Source organism: Salvelinus sp. IW2-2015, linkage group LG13, assembly GCF_002910315.2.
Source record: "Salvelinus sp. IW2-2015 linkage group LG13, ASM291031v2, whole genome shotgun sequence".
Classification (NCBI taxonomy): Eukaryota; Metazoa; Chordata; class Actinopteri; order Salmoniformes; family Salmonidae; genus Salvelinus; species Salvelinus sp. IW2-2015.
Genome location: NC_036853.1, coordinates 4,343,307 through 4,360,193, shown reverse-complemented (window position 1 = coordinate 4,360,193; position 16,887 = coordinate 4,343,307). Strand labels below are relative to the sequence as shown.

Below are 16,887 nucleotides of genomic sequence, written 5' to 3'. Positions count from 1 at the left end.
GTCTGAATTGGGGCTATCAACAGTAGATGGGCCAGGGTGTTGTCGTGGAATTATTCTAATCAAAGGAGAGACTTTTAGATTTCTTCAAAACAATTGAACTTTATAAATTACTGCAGTAATGTTAAACTTTCATTGAGTCTCCAATATGGGATATATATATCTTATGGAATATGAGATGAAACTATCCCAGTCATTTTGTATTGTCCATCCAATCATAGGATTAGGATCAGAGAATGAACCTAGTGTGTTGTATTGGGGTTGTGCCGAAGATCATTATGGGGGGGTTCTATGTGTTGAGAAGCTTGGTGAGTTGGTGACATTATTAAATAGAGATTGAAAAGGTGATATTTGAGCATTTTTGGGATATTATTCAATTCAAATTAGTTTCTTCAAATTACAGGAGACGAAGAAGGTAGATTATAAATAGTTTTCTTGGTTTTAGAACATCATTTTTGTGTCCAGTTAGTACAATTTATTTAAATTTGTCTTGCTAACTTCAGTAGCAAGTACCAGTAGCTAGCTCGAGTGTGCAGTTTTCGCCGCCAACACTACCGCAAATTTTGTTGACTTTTTGTTGAAGAATCCCTTTCATTCTCCAGGGTACGCTAAAAATGTGCGAATTAAAAGCGAGGGTCGACCTCTGACAACTGCCTGAGATCAGTTTCATGAAGAAGGATGAGAAGGTGAGGATGTTCATTACCAACTGGTATCAAAAGTATAGCTTGGTTAACAGGGAGCCTTTCATCATTACCAACTCGGTATCAAAAGTATAGCTGGTTAACAGGGAGCCTTTCATCAATACCACCTGGTATCAAAAGTATAGCTGGTTAACAGGGAGCCTTTCATCAATACCACCTGGTATCAAAAGTATAGCTGGTTAACAGGGAGCCTTTCATCAATACCACTGGTATCAAAAGTATAGCTGGTTAACAGGGAGACTTTCATCAATACCAACTGTATCAAAAGTATAGCTGGTTAACAGGGAGACTTTCATCAATACCACCTGGTATCAAAAATATAGCTGGTTAACAGGGAGTCTTTCATCAAGCTGCCTGTATTGCTGGCCTTCCCTGCTTTTTAGAAAGTCTGAGCCTTTGGTGAAAGAGAGGTACAGTGACCTGAAGAACATGATCGTACAGCTAAACGGCAAAACAAAAGCAGGGAGCATATAAATGCCCACATCAGATTCAAGCTTCTGGGAAGAAGCTGCATCGATCATGACGAAGGTCTGCCTATTCAAACTGCGCAACACAATGAGAAGTAAGAAGGCATAAGTATCAAATACTTATGTCATGCAATAAAATGAAAATTAATTACTTAAAAATCATACAATGTGATTTTCTGGATTTTTGTTTTAGATTCCGTCTCTCACAGTTGMAGTGTACCTATGATAAAAAATTACAGACCTCTACATGCTTTGTAAGTAGGAAAACCTGCAAAATCGGCAGTGTATCAAATACTTGTTCTCCCCACTGTATTTGAAACAGTATGTTAAACTTTCATTGAGTCTCCAATATGGTATATATATCTTATGGAATTTGAGATGAAACTATCCCAGTAATTACCTGTATTGGCAATCTATTTGAATTAACTCATCAATTAAAATCATGACCATTCAAACACATTATCATAATTGACAATAGGTTATGATCATTAAAAAAATCCAATCATGGCTTTATTAATCAGAATATGATTTGAATCAGAGCTGTGCCTTTATGAAGTGCTGAGATGTTTCTTTGCTGCAAAACTGTATTTCTGACCTTTTCCAAACGCAATCATGGTTGCATGGACTCATAGTTGCAATCATAGTTGTATGGACTTGTGTGTCAACATTTTGATTGTATGATTTAAATTGCCCTTTTTTTCTTTAAAAAAGTGACTGCCGAAGTGAATGTGTTTTAATTAAAAGTAAACTCTTCATGACCACATATAGAGAAGGGGTAGCTGCATCTCAATATGGCGACGGGAGTGTGGGCAAGGGGTTGTGTTGAAAGTAAAGTAGTGGGCGTGTGGAAAGGAGTGGGTGTGTCGAAAGCCCTCTGCTATAGGTTTCTTACCACGCAACTGCCATACATTGAGCTACCATACTGCAACTACCATACATTGAGCTAGTAATGGCTGGAATGGAGCGAATGGAATGTATWTGATACCATTACATTTATTCCGCTCCAGCCAYTACCAATTAAGGTGCCACAACCTCATGTGGCCCAAACATAGATGTTCAGATGGGTATGATGCCTCTGCAAAAAAACACTCACTGTGACTGACAAGTAGTCGAACAAATGCATGCACATAACTCTTAAATTGTGTCTTGGACTTGGGTTCAAGGACAGAGCATGAAAACAGCCAGAACAGGTATAAGCGGCTTTAAGCACCTGGATTTGGAATGACGGACTTGATAAGCCTCATCAGTTTAACTGAAAATAACTAGGCTGCGGAGAGACACAGCAGAGTGCATAGCCTTTCGATAGTGCGGTGCCAAAGTGACTCGATTTTAAATAATACACAACGGGATTAAATCTAACGCTTCAGGGTGGACTGGCAGTTTGATTAATTTCGGTGATATCTACCTGTTATTGTCAACTGGAACCCCGCATAAAGAGAGCGCGCGAAAGCTTCTTKTTGGAAAGCATAGGCTAATGCCGCTCTGTGGCTCTGTCCAGCGCGCACAGGACTGAAAAGACAGACGCGCATGATTCAGGACAACAAGGCGTCTCAACAGTTTTCGGGAATGAAAACTTCAACATGGCAAAATAAACCCATCCTGCATACCTGTTTGAAACGATGCCTACATGAAAATCCCTTTCACGACTGCCGCTTCCGCTCGGACCGGCCGTCACAGAGCGGCTTCTTCTTTTTCTATTGGAAGAGAGGGAGAGAGGATCCTTTTCCGTGCGAGAGCGGCTGTCCGCAGAAATGCCAGGCAACCTCACTGTCTCAAACAACACCGTGCTAGTTCTGGGTGCTGAGATTAACACCGCACAAACCCGGAACACTGACTATAACTTCCCTGCTCTGATACTCGGAATATTGCTAATTGTGGTCATMATTTGTGGRAATYTGCTTGTGTGCCTTAGCGTGTACARGGAAAAAGCTTTGAAAACTACAACCAACTACTTCATAGTCAGTCTGGCTGTGGCTGACTTGATGTTGGCAGTTTTGGTTTTGCCACTGTTTATATATGTGGAGGTGAGTAAAATATATTTWACTATATTTTACTATCTTTATGATACCTTGATGATGATRATGATTGTTAATATTGATAGTATTAATTCATCATTAATCATGAATTAAAACATAATTATCAAAATATGATATTCATAAGGGTCAATTAATTATGCTTAGAAGCCATTTCAAATAAGAGCACATAATGTAACATTGTAATATTGTAATATGCCATTTGTCACTCCAAACCATAGACTATGACAGAACAGACCACATGTTTAATCAATAATATAAATTGTAATTTCACATTGATATTATGCATAGTTAATAGTATGAAATATTTACAAAATTGGTTATTGTCTAACAACCTATTGTCTAGTGGGGAGAGGTTTATCACATGTGTTGTAGCTGATGCAAGGATGCACACTGCACAGAATAGATGACGTGCTTACTGCATTAACACAGTTAACTCATTAATACAATGGTTTGCAAAGGAATGTGAACCTAGATTGCTGTTGTCCAACCTTCTCTATATGGTTCTTCGACTACATTAAGTATTTGAGCCAGCTAAATTATCATTACACAACACGGCTTCACCAGATCTATTTCTGCTGCATGGTTTGTAATAGTGAATGTTCAACTTTACCAATAATGATAAAAGAATACTGTAACTACACTGAAAAAATATATAAACGCAACATGTAAAGCGTTGGTTCCATGTTTCATGAACTGAAATAYGTGAAATATACCAGAAATGTTCCATATGCACACAAAGTTTATTTCTCTCAAATGTTCTCACACATTTTTTTACATCACTGTTAGTGAGCATTTCTCATTTGCCAAGATAATTCATCCAAATGACAGGTGTGGCATAGCAAGAAGCTGATTAAACAGCATGATCATTACACAGGTGCACTTTGTGTTGGGGACAATAAAAGGCCACTAAAATGTGAAGTTTGGTCAAAACAACACAATGCCACAGATGTCTCATGTTTTGAGTGTGCAACAGGAATGTCCACCAGAGCTTTTGCCAGAGAATTGAATGATAATTTCTCTACCATAAGCTGCCTCTACTTCAACCGGCCTCACARCCRCAGACCACGTGGAACCAGGCCAGCCCAGGACCTCCAYATCTGGCTTCTTCACCTGCGGGATCGCCTGAGACCAGYCACCTGGACAGCTGATGAAAMWGTGGGTTTGCACAACCAAAGAATTTCTGGACAAACTGTCAGAAACCATCTCAGGGAAGTTCATCTGTGTGCTTGTTGTCCTCACCATGGTCTTGACCTGACTGCAGTTCSGCGTCGTTACCAACTTCAGTGKGMAAATGCTCACCTTCGATGGCCACTGGCACGCTGGAGAAGTGTGCTCTTCACARATGAATCCCGGTTTCAACTGTACCGGGCAGATGGCAGAGAGCGTAGCGTATATGGCTTCGTGTGGGYGAGCAGTTTGCTGATGTCAACATTGTAAACAGTGTACCCCATGTTGGCGGTGGGGTTATGGTATGGGGAGGCATAAGCTACGGACAATGAACACACTTGCATTTTATCAATGGCAATTTGAATGCACAGAGATACCGTGACGAGGTCCTGAGGCCCATTGTCGTGCCATTCATCCGCTACCATCATCTCATGTTTCAGCATGATAATGCACGGCCCCATGTCGCAAGGATCTGTACACAATTCCTGGCATGCATACTCACCAGACATGTCACCTATTGAGCATGTTTGGGATACTCTGAATCAACGTGTTCCAGTTCCCGCCAATATCCTACAACTTCGCACAGCCATTGAAGAGGAGTGGAACAACATTCCACAGGCCACAATTAACAGCCTGATCAACTCTATGCAAAGGAGATGTGTCGCGCTGCATGAGGGAAATGGTGGTCACACCAGATAGTGACTGGTTTTCTGATYCATGCCCCTACTTTTTTAAAAAGATGTCTGTGACCATCCGATGCATATCTGTATTCCCAGTCATGTGAAATCCATAGATTAGGGCCTAATGAATTTATTTCAATTGACTGATTTCCTTATATGAACTGTAACTGTTACGTTTATATTTTTGATCGGTGTAAGTATTTCAGAAATAATCAGATAACACTGACATCCACTGTCTCTAAAAAAAATCATACACTGTATGAGGATTGGAATCTAACTTCAACCATGTAGCTATAGCTACGCTGTAGGCATAAACTCTATTTGACCCCTCGGGCAGACGCGTGGGTTGCCTCGCCACTGATAGTGCCAGAACCCCCTGAAATGAGTCACTGCACAGATGCATCCCCATTCCTTTTGCCACAGCACATGCCTCACTCGCAGCACTACACACACATTTTCCCAGCGGCAGTCATCACTGGGCCGGGAAACTGAAGCTGACTAGCACCTCCTCTATGCCCCTCTCCTCCTCCCCTAAGCCAGACAGCCACTAGTAGCCCAGAGACCCATCAGAGGAACAATGGTTTGTCACTGACAGAACATTCCATTCCCAAGGCCACTGTCCCAAGCGCCACACTGGACACCGTTATGGCGCCTTCAGAGGGGACAGGACAGCTTGATTTAGCATCCGACTGGCCAGTCTGATGAAATTATTTAGTGGCCCATCTCCCTCCCGTCCTTGGGGGGATCGCTGATCTGACATGACTCAGTGGAAGTGGTGGAATCCAACCAAGTTGGAACAGTGATTAGGCTACTTCAAGGCTGGGGAGAAGGAAGGAAGAAGGAAAGTGTTTAGCCTATAGTGTTGAAACCGAGACTCATGTATCACATCAAATGGCAGACTGTGGCAGTGAACACATGCCGTCAACCTGGCAGCCATATATGGGTCATTTTGATCAGAGAGAGAGAAGACATTAAGAAAAAGCCAATTAAAAGGTTTGTCCATTTATTGCTCAGGTGATAGAAGGCCATTAAAATCCTTTCAATTTTGATGAGGACAAAACGTGCCATAACCCGGCACTGCGTACCACACCTGCATTTCCCAATCAGCCAGAGGGGCCGGGCTGGAGAGTGGTGTGTTTTACTCTGCTCGGCTGTATGACAGAGCTGCAGCAATGCTAATCTGGAAATTAAGATTTCTCACACAGCCAATCTGGTGGGTGCAGAACACTAGCCTGGCGGAATACCTTGTGGAAGTGATCAGAGGCCAGAGAGGGGCAATGAGTTGTCAGAAGACTCTCTCTAAATTGGCTCTCTAAATTAATTTAATTATCAGCTGTATTGAAGGAGACTGTATAAGGTGCCTCCCCTCTGACCTTTTTCAATGCGTTTTGAGAAGGAGGCAAGAATGTGGGGTTGTGGGGAAAGATGAATGGAGAAAGAGACTGATGTTGACTCCTCAGCCAAGCTGAGGAGCAGCATCCAGGCCTGTAGGAAGTTCCAGGAGGCTGCTGCCTCCGCTGGCTCCCACTGGCTGATGCTGCTCTCTGACCATGTGGGTTTTGTTGCTCTGATCTGTTTCAGTTCCAGGATGGTCTATGGTCACTGAACATGCACATCTGCGATGGCCTGATGACCATGGACGTGATGTTGTGTACAGCCTCCATATTMAACCTCTGTGCCATCAGCATCGACAGGTGATCAGCCTTTAACTCTCTGTTAACATTCTGTCCGATTTCTCAGGTGGTGGTCGAAGCTCTGACGTCAAGTATCACTTTATGACAGAAACAGCATTGCATTACAAGCATGAGTCAATTCATCTTATTAGGAAGAATGACCATGCCTACAGCAATGACCTGTCATCTCTCTTCCCCCTTCTCCCAAAAAGCACTCACTCTTAACAGAAAGCACAAATGAGGCAGATATTTGAAAAAAAACGAAAACAGAAACCTCAGGATAAAATATGTTTCCATGTTGATCAACTGCCAGAATTGGCATGGAATCATTAGCTAGTTGACCTGATATGATTATCCTTATCTTTGCTCACTGTTGCAAAGTCTCTCACTGACATGAAGATGTATAGGGCCTGTTGAAGTATTTGTTGCCTCCATGTTGCCTATAGCCAAGCAAACATCATTAGCTTTCCGACAAATGGAAATCTGAAATAAATGAGAATCCAACGCGTACACCAACATACATTTACTGCATTTCTGTCAAATGTGATGTACTAGAATGACAGATCTAAGTTAATCATTCATTTATTTATTTGTAAATATTTCTCTTCTACACAGAGTATAGATACAGCTCCTCTCAATCTCTTCTCTGGTTGATGTGATTCATTCAGGTTCATCGCTGTCTCCATCCCACTCAACTACAACCGTAAGCACGTGGACCAGAGACAGATCTTCCTGCTCTCCGCTACGTGGATCCTGGCCTTGGCGGTGGCCTCGCCCGTCATGTTCGGCATCCAAAACGTCCCCCAGCGGGACCCAACAGAGTGTAAGCTAGAAGATGACAACTACGTGGTCTACTCCTCTGTCTGCTCCTTCTTCATCCCCTGCCCCATCATGCTCCTCCTCTACTGCGGGATGTTCCGGGGCTTGAGGAGGTGGGAGGAGGCGCGCAAGGCCAAGCTGAGGAGCAGCATCCAGGCCTGTAGGAAGTTCCAGGAGGCTGCTGCCTCCTTGCCCCCGCTGGCCTCCCTGCCTCCTCCTCTGCCCCCCGTTATCAAGCGGGATGAGCTGACAGACATGAAGCGGGAGCTAAAGGATATTAACCTGGAGGAGCTGGACCCTTACCCCCTAGAGTCTCCAGACGGCCCCTATAACAACTCTTCACCAGACACTCCAGACTTTCCCTATAACTCCTCAACAACTCCAGAGTACAAGGATGGTCCTGTGCCCACTGTGGTGGCCTACTGTAACATTAAGCATAACCTCCACCTCACACCAGACTCTCACAAGAAGAAGAGGGCCAAGATTAATTGCCGAGAGAGGAAGGCCATGAAAGTGCTTCCTGTCGTTGTGGGTAAGTGGTATTCTTTTTGTTCTCTTATCTGTTTGGTTGCACTTTGCGGAGCCTCTATTGTGGTAACAGTATTGGCCAGGGCACTGATGCAACTGTTCATGTAACTGTGTAACTGTTGCAGTGTCAATGCTACAGAAAGAAGGTGCCTGTCTTTGTTAAAAAGCCAGCACTCACAGAAAACACTCCCTCGACCSAAACCCAAGTTCAGAGTCAGGCAGTTCTCTTGAATTTCCATTAACGCTGCGTATTAAAAAAGCTAAATAGACATTTCTGATTTAAATGCAAAATGTAGGTCTCTATTTTAATAAACCTAATGCRATGTAAAATCTTGGCACTGACGGTAGCGTTATAGGTTCCGGGGGTGTGTCAGAAWTWTTTTTGCTATTTTCACAACTGTAATTATTGTCGCAGTAGCTGGTGGTGGTGTGRAAGGGCTGGGTTTTGATGAATAAACAAGTGGATGTGTCGTGACTTGGCCCCTCACTGGCCAATCAGAACGTACTCCATGGCTAGATGTGGTTGCTTTAAGTTGTGTATTTGAGGTCTTTTATGTATTGCATTGTCATCAACTCCAATTTGAATGTTAGTCCGTTATACCTAATTCCACCATACCACCTAATTCGTTAAATAGCCTGTCCCATATTTGCTAAATATGTTGAACATGTTTTCAGTCCACATTGTTCAAATTGCATTGCTTCAATATGGAACTACATTGTTAAACATTGGCATTTTCATGTCCAGACTGCTATAGCCTAACATAGTCAATAAGGAAGATTCAATTCACTAGGCTATTGATAAGGCCTTAAAAAACAGTGTATAATTCTAATCAAATTCTACTAAAAACGAAACAACAGCTTGTTTTAAATAGTCTATGTCTAAATACAGTTCCAGCCACAATAATTGCTCACCGTKGGCGTATAATACAGACAAGGCAACTTAAGACTATGGAGAGTTTTCCACACATACCATACACTGTACACATTTTTCATAGGAGCTGGATAAAGATCCAATATAAAGAGAAAGGGAGAATTTCCACTCACCATTATACTTGCAAATGTAATGTTTTATAAACATCATGGTACCATCTTACAAATCATATTTGCACTTCTCCAGAAATAGCGGACGGAATTGCATTGCATTTGARCAAAGTACGTTCTCACCATAAACCCATGGCCGGGGAATCTTTCTACATAATCATTTTGGCTGTTAATCAACTTAAACGAAAAACAAATCACTGTTTTATGAGATTCACTGGTACAAAAGGCACATCTCTCCTTCCATGGGCACTGTRCATCATGGATGGATAGGCTGCGCTTCCACTCTCAAAATCCATGCCATCATCAACTGCGTTGCTCAAATGCATGTAAAGCCTGACAATATTCCAGAAATGCATGGCTATGACATCTAGTCTACAGGGTAGCCAAAGTGGTTCCTAATTCAGCTTATTAAATTACTCTTTACGTAGTGATCAATAGAGATATTTTTGGGGGCCACCAAGCCAAAACATTGGCAGTGATATAATTATAATTATAAACTGTGTGGTTCGAGATGCGGAGTGCCTGGACACAGTTTTGAGGGAGTGTGCAATTGGCAAGCTGGCTGCAGGAATGTCCACCAGAGCTGTTGGCAGAGAATTGAATGTTCATTTCTCTACCATAAGCCACCTCCAACGTTGTTTTAGAGAATTTGGCAGTACGTCCAACCAGCCTTACAACCACGTGTAACCACGCCAGCCCAGGACCTCCACATCCGGCTTCTTCACCTGCGAGATCTTCTGAGACCAGCCACCCGGACAGCTGATGAAACTGAGGAAGATTTCTGTCTGTAATAAAGCCCTTTTGTAGGGAAAACTCATTCTGATTGGCTGGGCTTGGATCCCCAGTGGATGCACCCATGGCTGCACTCCTTCCCAGTCATGTGAAATCCATAGATAAGGGCTTAATTTAATTATTTCAATTGACTGATCTCCTTATATGAACTGTAACTCAGTAAAATCGTTGATCCAGATATGCTTTTTGAAAATATGGACGATTTGATGCATTTCTGAATTTTGGATTTCCTCCGGATATTGACTCATTAGATATCCTGAGATAGAAAATAAAATGTCCACATAGGCCTGATGACAAATACTGACAGTAGGCATACATAGTATAGTTTCTCAGSACATACCGTACAAGCCATATGCTCTTGACTGAGGTCCATATCAGGATCTTGATATGCTAAATAAGGACAATTTCTRATGCTTATTTGAGTACATGCTCAATAATTTGACAAATATTAAATCCATATCATTCTTTCAGACAAAATACTTTTTCTATTCCCTCTAGATAAAGGCACAAGCAAACCGCAAGCTAAAGCACTAACTGGTAGCCTAGCAACAAGAATCGTGTATTTTCTGCTGTGGAGTTCCAAGTATAATTTTTTTATTTGGGCGGCACAAATGACTGTGTAAATGGTGTGTGGTCGAACTGACAACTGGAGAAACAAAGAAGTGAGAAGTTGTTCAGAAAATACCTCCAAGAAGTTAACGCTAAAGTGAGTATCTCATTTGAGATGTTTTATTTATCTTAGCAACTGTAGTTCTGTCCTTGAGCTGTTCTTGTCTATTAATGTTCTGTATTATGTCATGTTTCATATTTTGTGTGGACACCAGGAAGAGTAGTTGCTGCTTTTGCAACAGCTAATTGGGATCCTAATAAAATACCAAATACCAAACTAGAATTTGGCTTGATATGGGGGTACAAGCTAACTGGTAGCCTAGTTAGCTAACAAATAACGAAAACCTTTTCAYCCCCTATCAAGCCTYAAGGTGAAAGCTAATGTTTTAAAACATTTAGGCGTATTTTGCATTACCGGTTAATATAAGATAGCTAGCTTGTTCCAGTTAGTTTTGTCATAATGAATGAAGGAGGTAGAGTAGCTACCTTGTGGTGTGAAACACATTTTTTTGCAATATTGACTCAATTTTGATTAATGATTTATGCATTTACAGTTTGGAGTGGATCATAGACCAGCACRACCACCATGTTGGGTCTAGACTGCAAGGGACCGCCACTGATGACCCAATTTGCACCCATCACATCCATCGTCCATAAGAAACAGGGCAGGCAGGAGTATTGAGAGTGTGCAACTTTTATTTTCTATTAAATAAAATAAATGTTTAGCAAAGATTGGCTTACGTTTGCATTTTCACAGAAAACCTGTTGTGATTGGAGCTCTAGATTTGCTATGCTRCATTTTTTTTAAACAGAAATAGCAGAGATATTCTTTGGAAATAGCAGCTTAAATATGATAATGTTTCCTTTCCGTGCCTTGTATAGCTTACTACTGAATATGGTGTAAATGTATCCTCAGATATGTCACMTTCAAGTGAAGAAGCATGATGATTTTCAGTGCCTGAACAGRTAAAATAATTTGGCCACTGGACCTTTCATGAGTCGGATTTAGCCCATTTTCGATCAAACATACGAGGATGAATATTACATATCATGTAACRAAATCTACTGAAATAGTTTTTTCGTTTTTTAAATACGGATACATTAATTATCAGGTATTGACAACAGATATGTTAAAAAAATAAATATGTGGATTCGTTTATGCCTAACTATAAAGGCTTAGATACAGTGCAGTGCATTCGATACAGTGCATTCGGAAACTATTCAGACTCCTTGACTTTTTCCACATTGTTATGTTACAGCCTTATGAAATTGTTTTTTCCCTCTTCAATCTAAACACATTACCCCATTATAACAAAGCAAAAACTGGTTTTTAGAAATGTTTCCAAAGTTATTACAAATAAAAAAAACTGAAATATCACATTTACATAAATATTCAGACCCTTTACTCAGTACTTTGTTGAAGCAACTTTGTCAGTGATTACAGCCTCGAGTCTTCTTGGGTATGACGCTACAAGCTTGGCACACCTGTATTTGGGGAGTTTCTCCCATTCTTCTCTGAAGATACTTCTCTGTCAGGTTTTCAGATCTCTCCAGAGATGTTCGATCGGGTTCAAGTCCGGCCTCTGGCTGGGTCACTCAAGGACATTGAGACTTGTCTCGAAGCCACTCCTGCATTGTCWTGGCTGTGTGCTTAGGGTTGTTGTYGTGTCTGGAGCAGGTTTTTGTCAAGGATCTCACTGTACTTTGTTCCGTTCATCGTTCCCTCGACCCAGACCCTGCCGCTGAAAAACCTCCCCACAGCATGACGCTGCCACCACCATGGTTCACCATAGGGATGGTCCCAGGTTTCTTCCAGACGTGACACTTGGCATTCAGGCCAAAGAGTTCAATCTTGTTTTCATCAGACTAGAGAATCTGGTTTCTAATGGTCTGAAAGTCCTTTAGGTGCCTTTTGGCAAASTCCAAGTGGGCGGTCATGTGCCTTTTACTGACGAGTGGCTTCCATCTGGCAACTTTACTATAAAAACCTGATTGGTGGAGTGCTGCAGAGATGGTCATTCAGGAAGGTTCTCCCATCTCCACAGAGAAACTCTGGAGCTCTGTCAGAGTGACCATCGGGTTCTTGGCCACCTCCTACCCCAATTGCTCAGTTTGGCTGGGCGGCCAGCTCTAGGAAGAGAGTTGGGTGTTCCAAACCTCTTCCATTTAAGAATGATGGAGACCACTGTGTTCAAGGGGACCTTAAATGTTGCATACATTTCTTTGGTACCCTTCCCCAGATCTGTGCCTCGACACAATCCTGTCTCAGAGCTCTAAAGACAATTACTTCGACCACATGCTTTGGTTTTTGCTCTGACATGCACTGTTAACGGTGGGACCTTATATAGACAGGTGTGTRCCTTTCCAAATCATGTCCAATCAATTGAATTTACCACAGGTGGACTCAAAATCAAGTTGTAGAAACATCTCAGGGATGATCAATGGAAACAAGATGCACCTGAGCTCTATTTTGAGTCTCATAGCAAAGGGTCTGAATACTTATGTAAATAAGRTATTTSTGATTTAGAAAGGTTATACATTTCCAAAAATGTCTAAATCACTATTTTCGAATTGTCATTATGGGGTACTATGTGAAAAATGTATGAGGAATCATTTTTATTTAATCCATTTTAGAATAAGGCTGTAACGTAACAAAATGTGGAAAAAGTTAAGGGGTCAGAATACTTTCCRAACGTACTGTATGTCAGCAAGTTGATACATACCCTTTCAGGAGTTAGAATATTCTACAACAGTGGTTACCAACCAGTTGATCCCGATCCTGATCGACTGGTCGATCTTCAAGGCATTCCTAGTCAATCACCAAACATTTCTGTAAAAAAACAACGATAAAGCCTTGCGTTCCTTTTTTGTTGTTGTTGTTGGCGGTAGGTGCATTTCATTCAGCAGCCCTAGCGCCGGGAAGGCAGTGTTCCCATTTTTAACCCTTTCATGTGTCTGAAGGTAGAACTCCGCCTACCCAGCAGGCCCAAAGTGCAAATCAAGTGCACCTATAGGCCTACCGCTGGCCAATCAGATAGCTCAGATCACCATGTCGGCACAGTTTCCTCGAGCCATAGACTCTAAAAWGAAACCTTGAATACACAGTAAAGTTGATACTGTGAGATTTAAAAACATTTAAAACCATGACTAGAGAGAGACTCAACAAATATAGCCAAGAGCTGCTGTTTTTATGAGTAACTTCACGTTTAAGTTGTTATTCAGCACTGTCAACACTTTGTTCAACACTCACACTACAACCAGTACTGCAGCTGTATTGAATGAGTATAGCAAAGTTGTCCGATAAGCTTGCGTTATTGAATATTTCACTTTCTTTGGTCATAGGAGTAACAACATGAATAGGTGCTTGAGGCATACATAATGCAGTGTGTCTTGAGTTCCTGGCCCCTTTTCTCAGTGGAGGGAGGGAGAGCGGAGGGATGGTGAGTCAGGTGAGAGGCAGCCTCACAGCTGCTGCCTCCCCTCAGACTGATGCAGGCCATCAGTCCAATAATTTTTTTTTAATTACAAGTAATAACAAATTATATATTAMCAGTGTAATAATATACCTACATTCTTTAAATATAATTTTAAAATTATTTCAGAAGAACAACATTGGCAGGGCAATTCAAGCATAGCCAATATGCATGGTAATAACATGGCATTGTTGAATACTATTTTCTGATTGGTTTGAACAGCATTCTAGAGTGTGCATTATTTCAGTTTAATGCATGGTATATTTTCACAGTATAATTCAATGGCTATGGTTAATTCTTACATGTTTTATGTTTGAGCTGCTTTTGAAAGCAAAAATCAAATTGAAAACATTATTGGCATGGTTGAATTTGATATTCATAATAGCAAGCTAGGTTTGGTTTGCTAAACTAGCAAGTCAGTTTGTATGGTTACCAAGGCAACTACTGTCGCAATCTAGTAAACTTGCTAGCTGCTTCAGTGGATGTTGAACACATTTCTAGCGGCAAATGTGTTMAATTATAGCCATGGTATAAAAGGGATAATCAACTTGTGGCTCTATGCGTTCTCTGGAAAATAATGCAACCCCGTGGARGGTTAGTTCACTATACATCACGTGTCAAGGCATATGAACTAATTATAGAGCAAACGCAATTATCACAACACATAGGTTGTAATATGGCGTTTTGTTTCCTGTATTGGCTTCCCCGGTGATTTTACCCACGCACCGCTACTGATCTTGACTCAGAAAWGGTTTGTGGCCACTGTTCTACAAATATGTAAGCGGRTGCACGCTCACACCCCAGATATCTCCCTGGACTCATACGATAGCAGGGAGATTTCTGAGGTCCGGATTGGATGCATGTAGAAACTGTCCATTTATGGAGAATATCCTAGTTCCGTATATAAAATTCATGACATGCGTTTCTGGAGCATGTCTACTACTTATATCTAATCAAATGTCAGATATCCGGAAATATATCCAGTAGATAAAGATATCCCCTGATATTGACCCTTTCCGCCTAGTATTCACCATATTAAAACGAGAGTTCAGTTCACGTAACAGTTGACTTTAAGACTTTAATAACTAGGGCTTTACAATGAGTATGGTTCTGCACAGTCAGATTGGATAGTTTGATTAATATAATAATTTGGTTAAAACTTTTACATGCTTTGCAATAAGAACGAATCCCATAATAATCCTGTTTACATGGACACATCTGAAATCAGGCTACCTGATGGCACTCTGATAAATGCAGAAAATCACCAATGTAAATAAACGTTCTACCACAGCGAACATGTTATTTTTGGGAAGCATATTTGATTCTGAGTTTGGACATATAAAGTTTGTATGTGAAAACTACTTCTACGATGCAGACATTGTTGTTCCGAACTCACTTTACTCGCGCTAAAGCAGGAGGCTCGCTCGGCTGGTGCTAGCACATGCAGATAAAATACACCGCTGGAACWMCGATTAAGGTGTTTACATATCGTAATAATTTGAAAGATTGCTCAGAAAATCAAGTGTTTTAATCGGTGTATGCTTACTTCGATTTTGACCTTACGCCGATTAAGATAAACAGAGTAARGTGTTAACATGACTATTGCATAATCTGCCCACTGCCATAATCCGTTTAATATCGAATTATTAGTGTGCATGTAAATGTACTGAATGACTGATTATTTTGGGGGGTTAGTGGGTTAAAATCTTCCAAGAAGTCATAGAAACTGCACGGAGGGACATGTCAAAATGCAGAATTTAGGCACTTTAGCAAGTCTTTATTCATATAGAAAATTCAGATTTATTGATTTCTCAATGTGGTCTGTATTAAAAGGGCACTTCAGTTCATATTAACAGGCTTTTACAATTCAATATTGGTGCATAATTACAGTACTACTTAACATACAGTATTAAAGGGTCGCAAAATGCACTCATTTTTGTGGAACGACACAGTGCACGATAACTTCTGCTTGTTGTACGTTGGTTGCAGTGCTCTCGTCAAATTCATTTGTTTGTCATATGCACATGAAAAACATGGAGTCACTACAATTGTTTTAGTAATTTAGATGCATGTTAGTGTTTTTGGTATCCTCTGGTATGTGTCAAGTACAATAAAAATGCATCTTGACAAATTATATTGTAGCGCTGGCAGCCTATTAGAAGACTTGGGGGCGTTGCTTGTTAGGGGTGTGGCTTTCTTGTAGAGCTTTATGGCCTCCCAGAAACCGGATTGTCATGCCAGTTAATGTGTCATGTTGTGCTCTGAGATTTAAGGTTAAGCTTCTACATGTGAAAATCTATTATAAAATACATTCAACATACACTGAGTGTACAACACATTAAGAACGTATGCCCTTTCGTTTCTGATCTATTAATAATTTCACGTGTAAAGAATGATTTTTAAGCCTTGAGACATGGACTGTGTACCAATCAGAGGGTGAATAGGTAAGAAAAAGTATTTAAGTGCAATTGAACAGGGTATGGTAGTACGTGCCAGGTTTGTTTCAAGAACTGTAGCACTGCTGGGTTTTTCATGCTCAACAGTGTATCAACAATKGTCCACCACCAAAAGGTCATCCAGCCAACTTGAAAAACTATTGGAAGCATTGGAGTCAACATGGGCCAGCATCTCGACACCGTGTAGAATCCATGCCCCGATGATTTGAGGCTCAATATTAGGAAGTTGTTCCTAATGTTTGGTAAACTCAATGCATATACCTTTAAAGTACATTTCGTAATATGTTTGAATGTATTTAAAAAATAGTTTTATTAAATACATTATTTTGCCAATTTTAAGTATTTCACATTTATCCTAAAAAAAAGTATCATAATATATATTTTAAATGTAATTATTTTTGTATAGGAAACGATGTGTCATACAAAGAATACAAGCACAAGTTGAATG

The 16,887-nt window shown here is 40.8% G+C and overlaps 1 protein-coding gene across 1 annotated transcript in view; it reads left to right on the top strand.

The window, feature by feature from the left end:
- The first annotated feature begins 2,378 nt into the window (after positions 1-2,378).
- Positions 2,379-16,887, top strand: part of LOC111971660 (D(4) dopamine receptor-like) — a 28,722-nt gene continuing 14,213 nt past the window's right edge. The window contains exons 1-3 of the mRNA XM_023998513.2: positions 2,379-3,189; positions 6,630-6,742; positions 7,390-8,072. Of these exons, the coding sequence (XP_023854281.1) occupies positions 2,917-3,189; positions 6,630-6,742; positions 7,390-8,072 (1,069 nt within the window). The 5' untranslated portion in view covers positions 2,379-2,916. The remainder of the gene's footprint in view (positions 3,190-6,629; positions 6,743-7,389; positions 8,073-16,887) is intronic.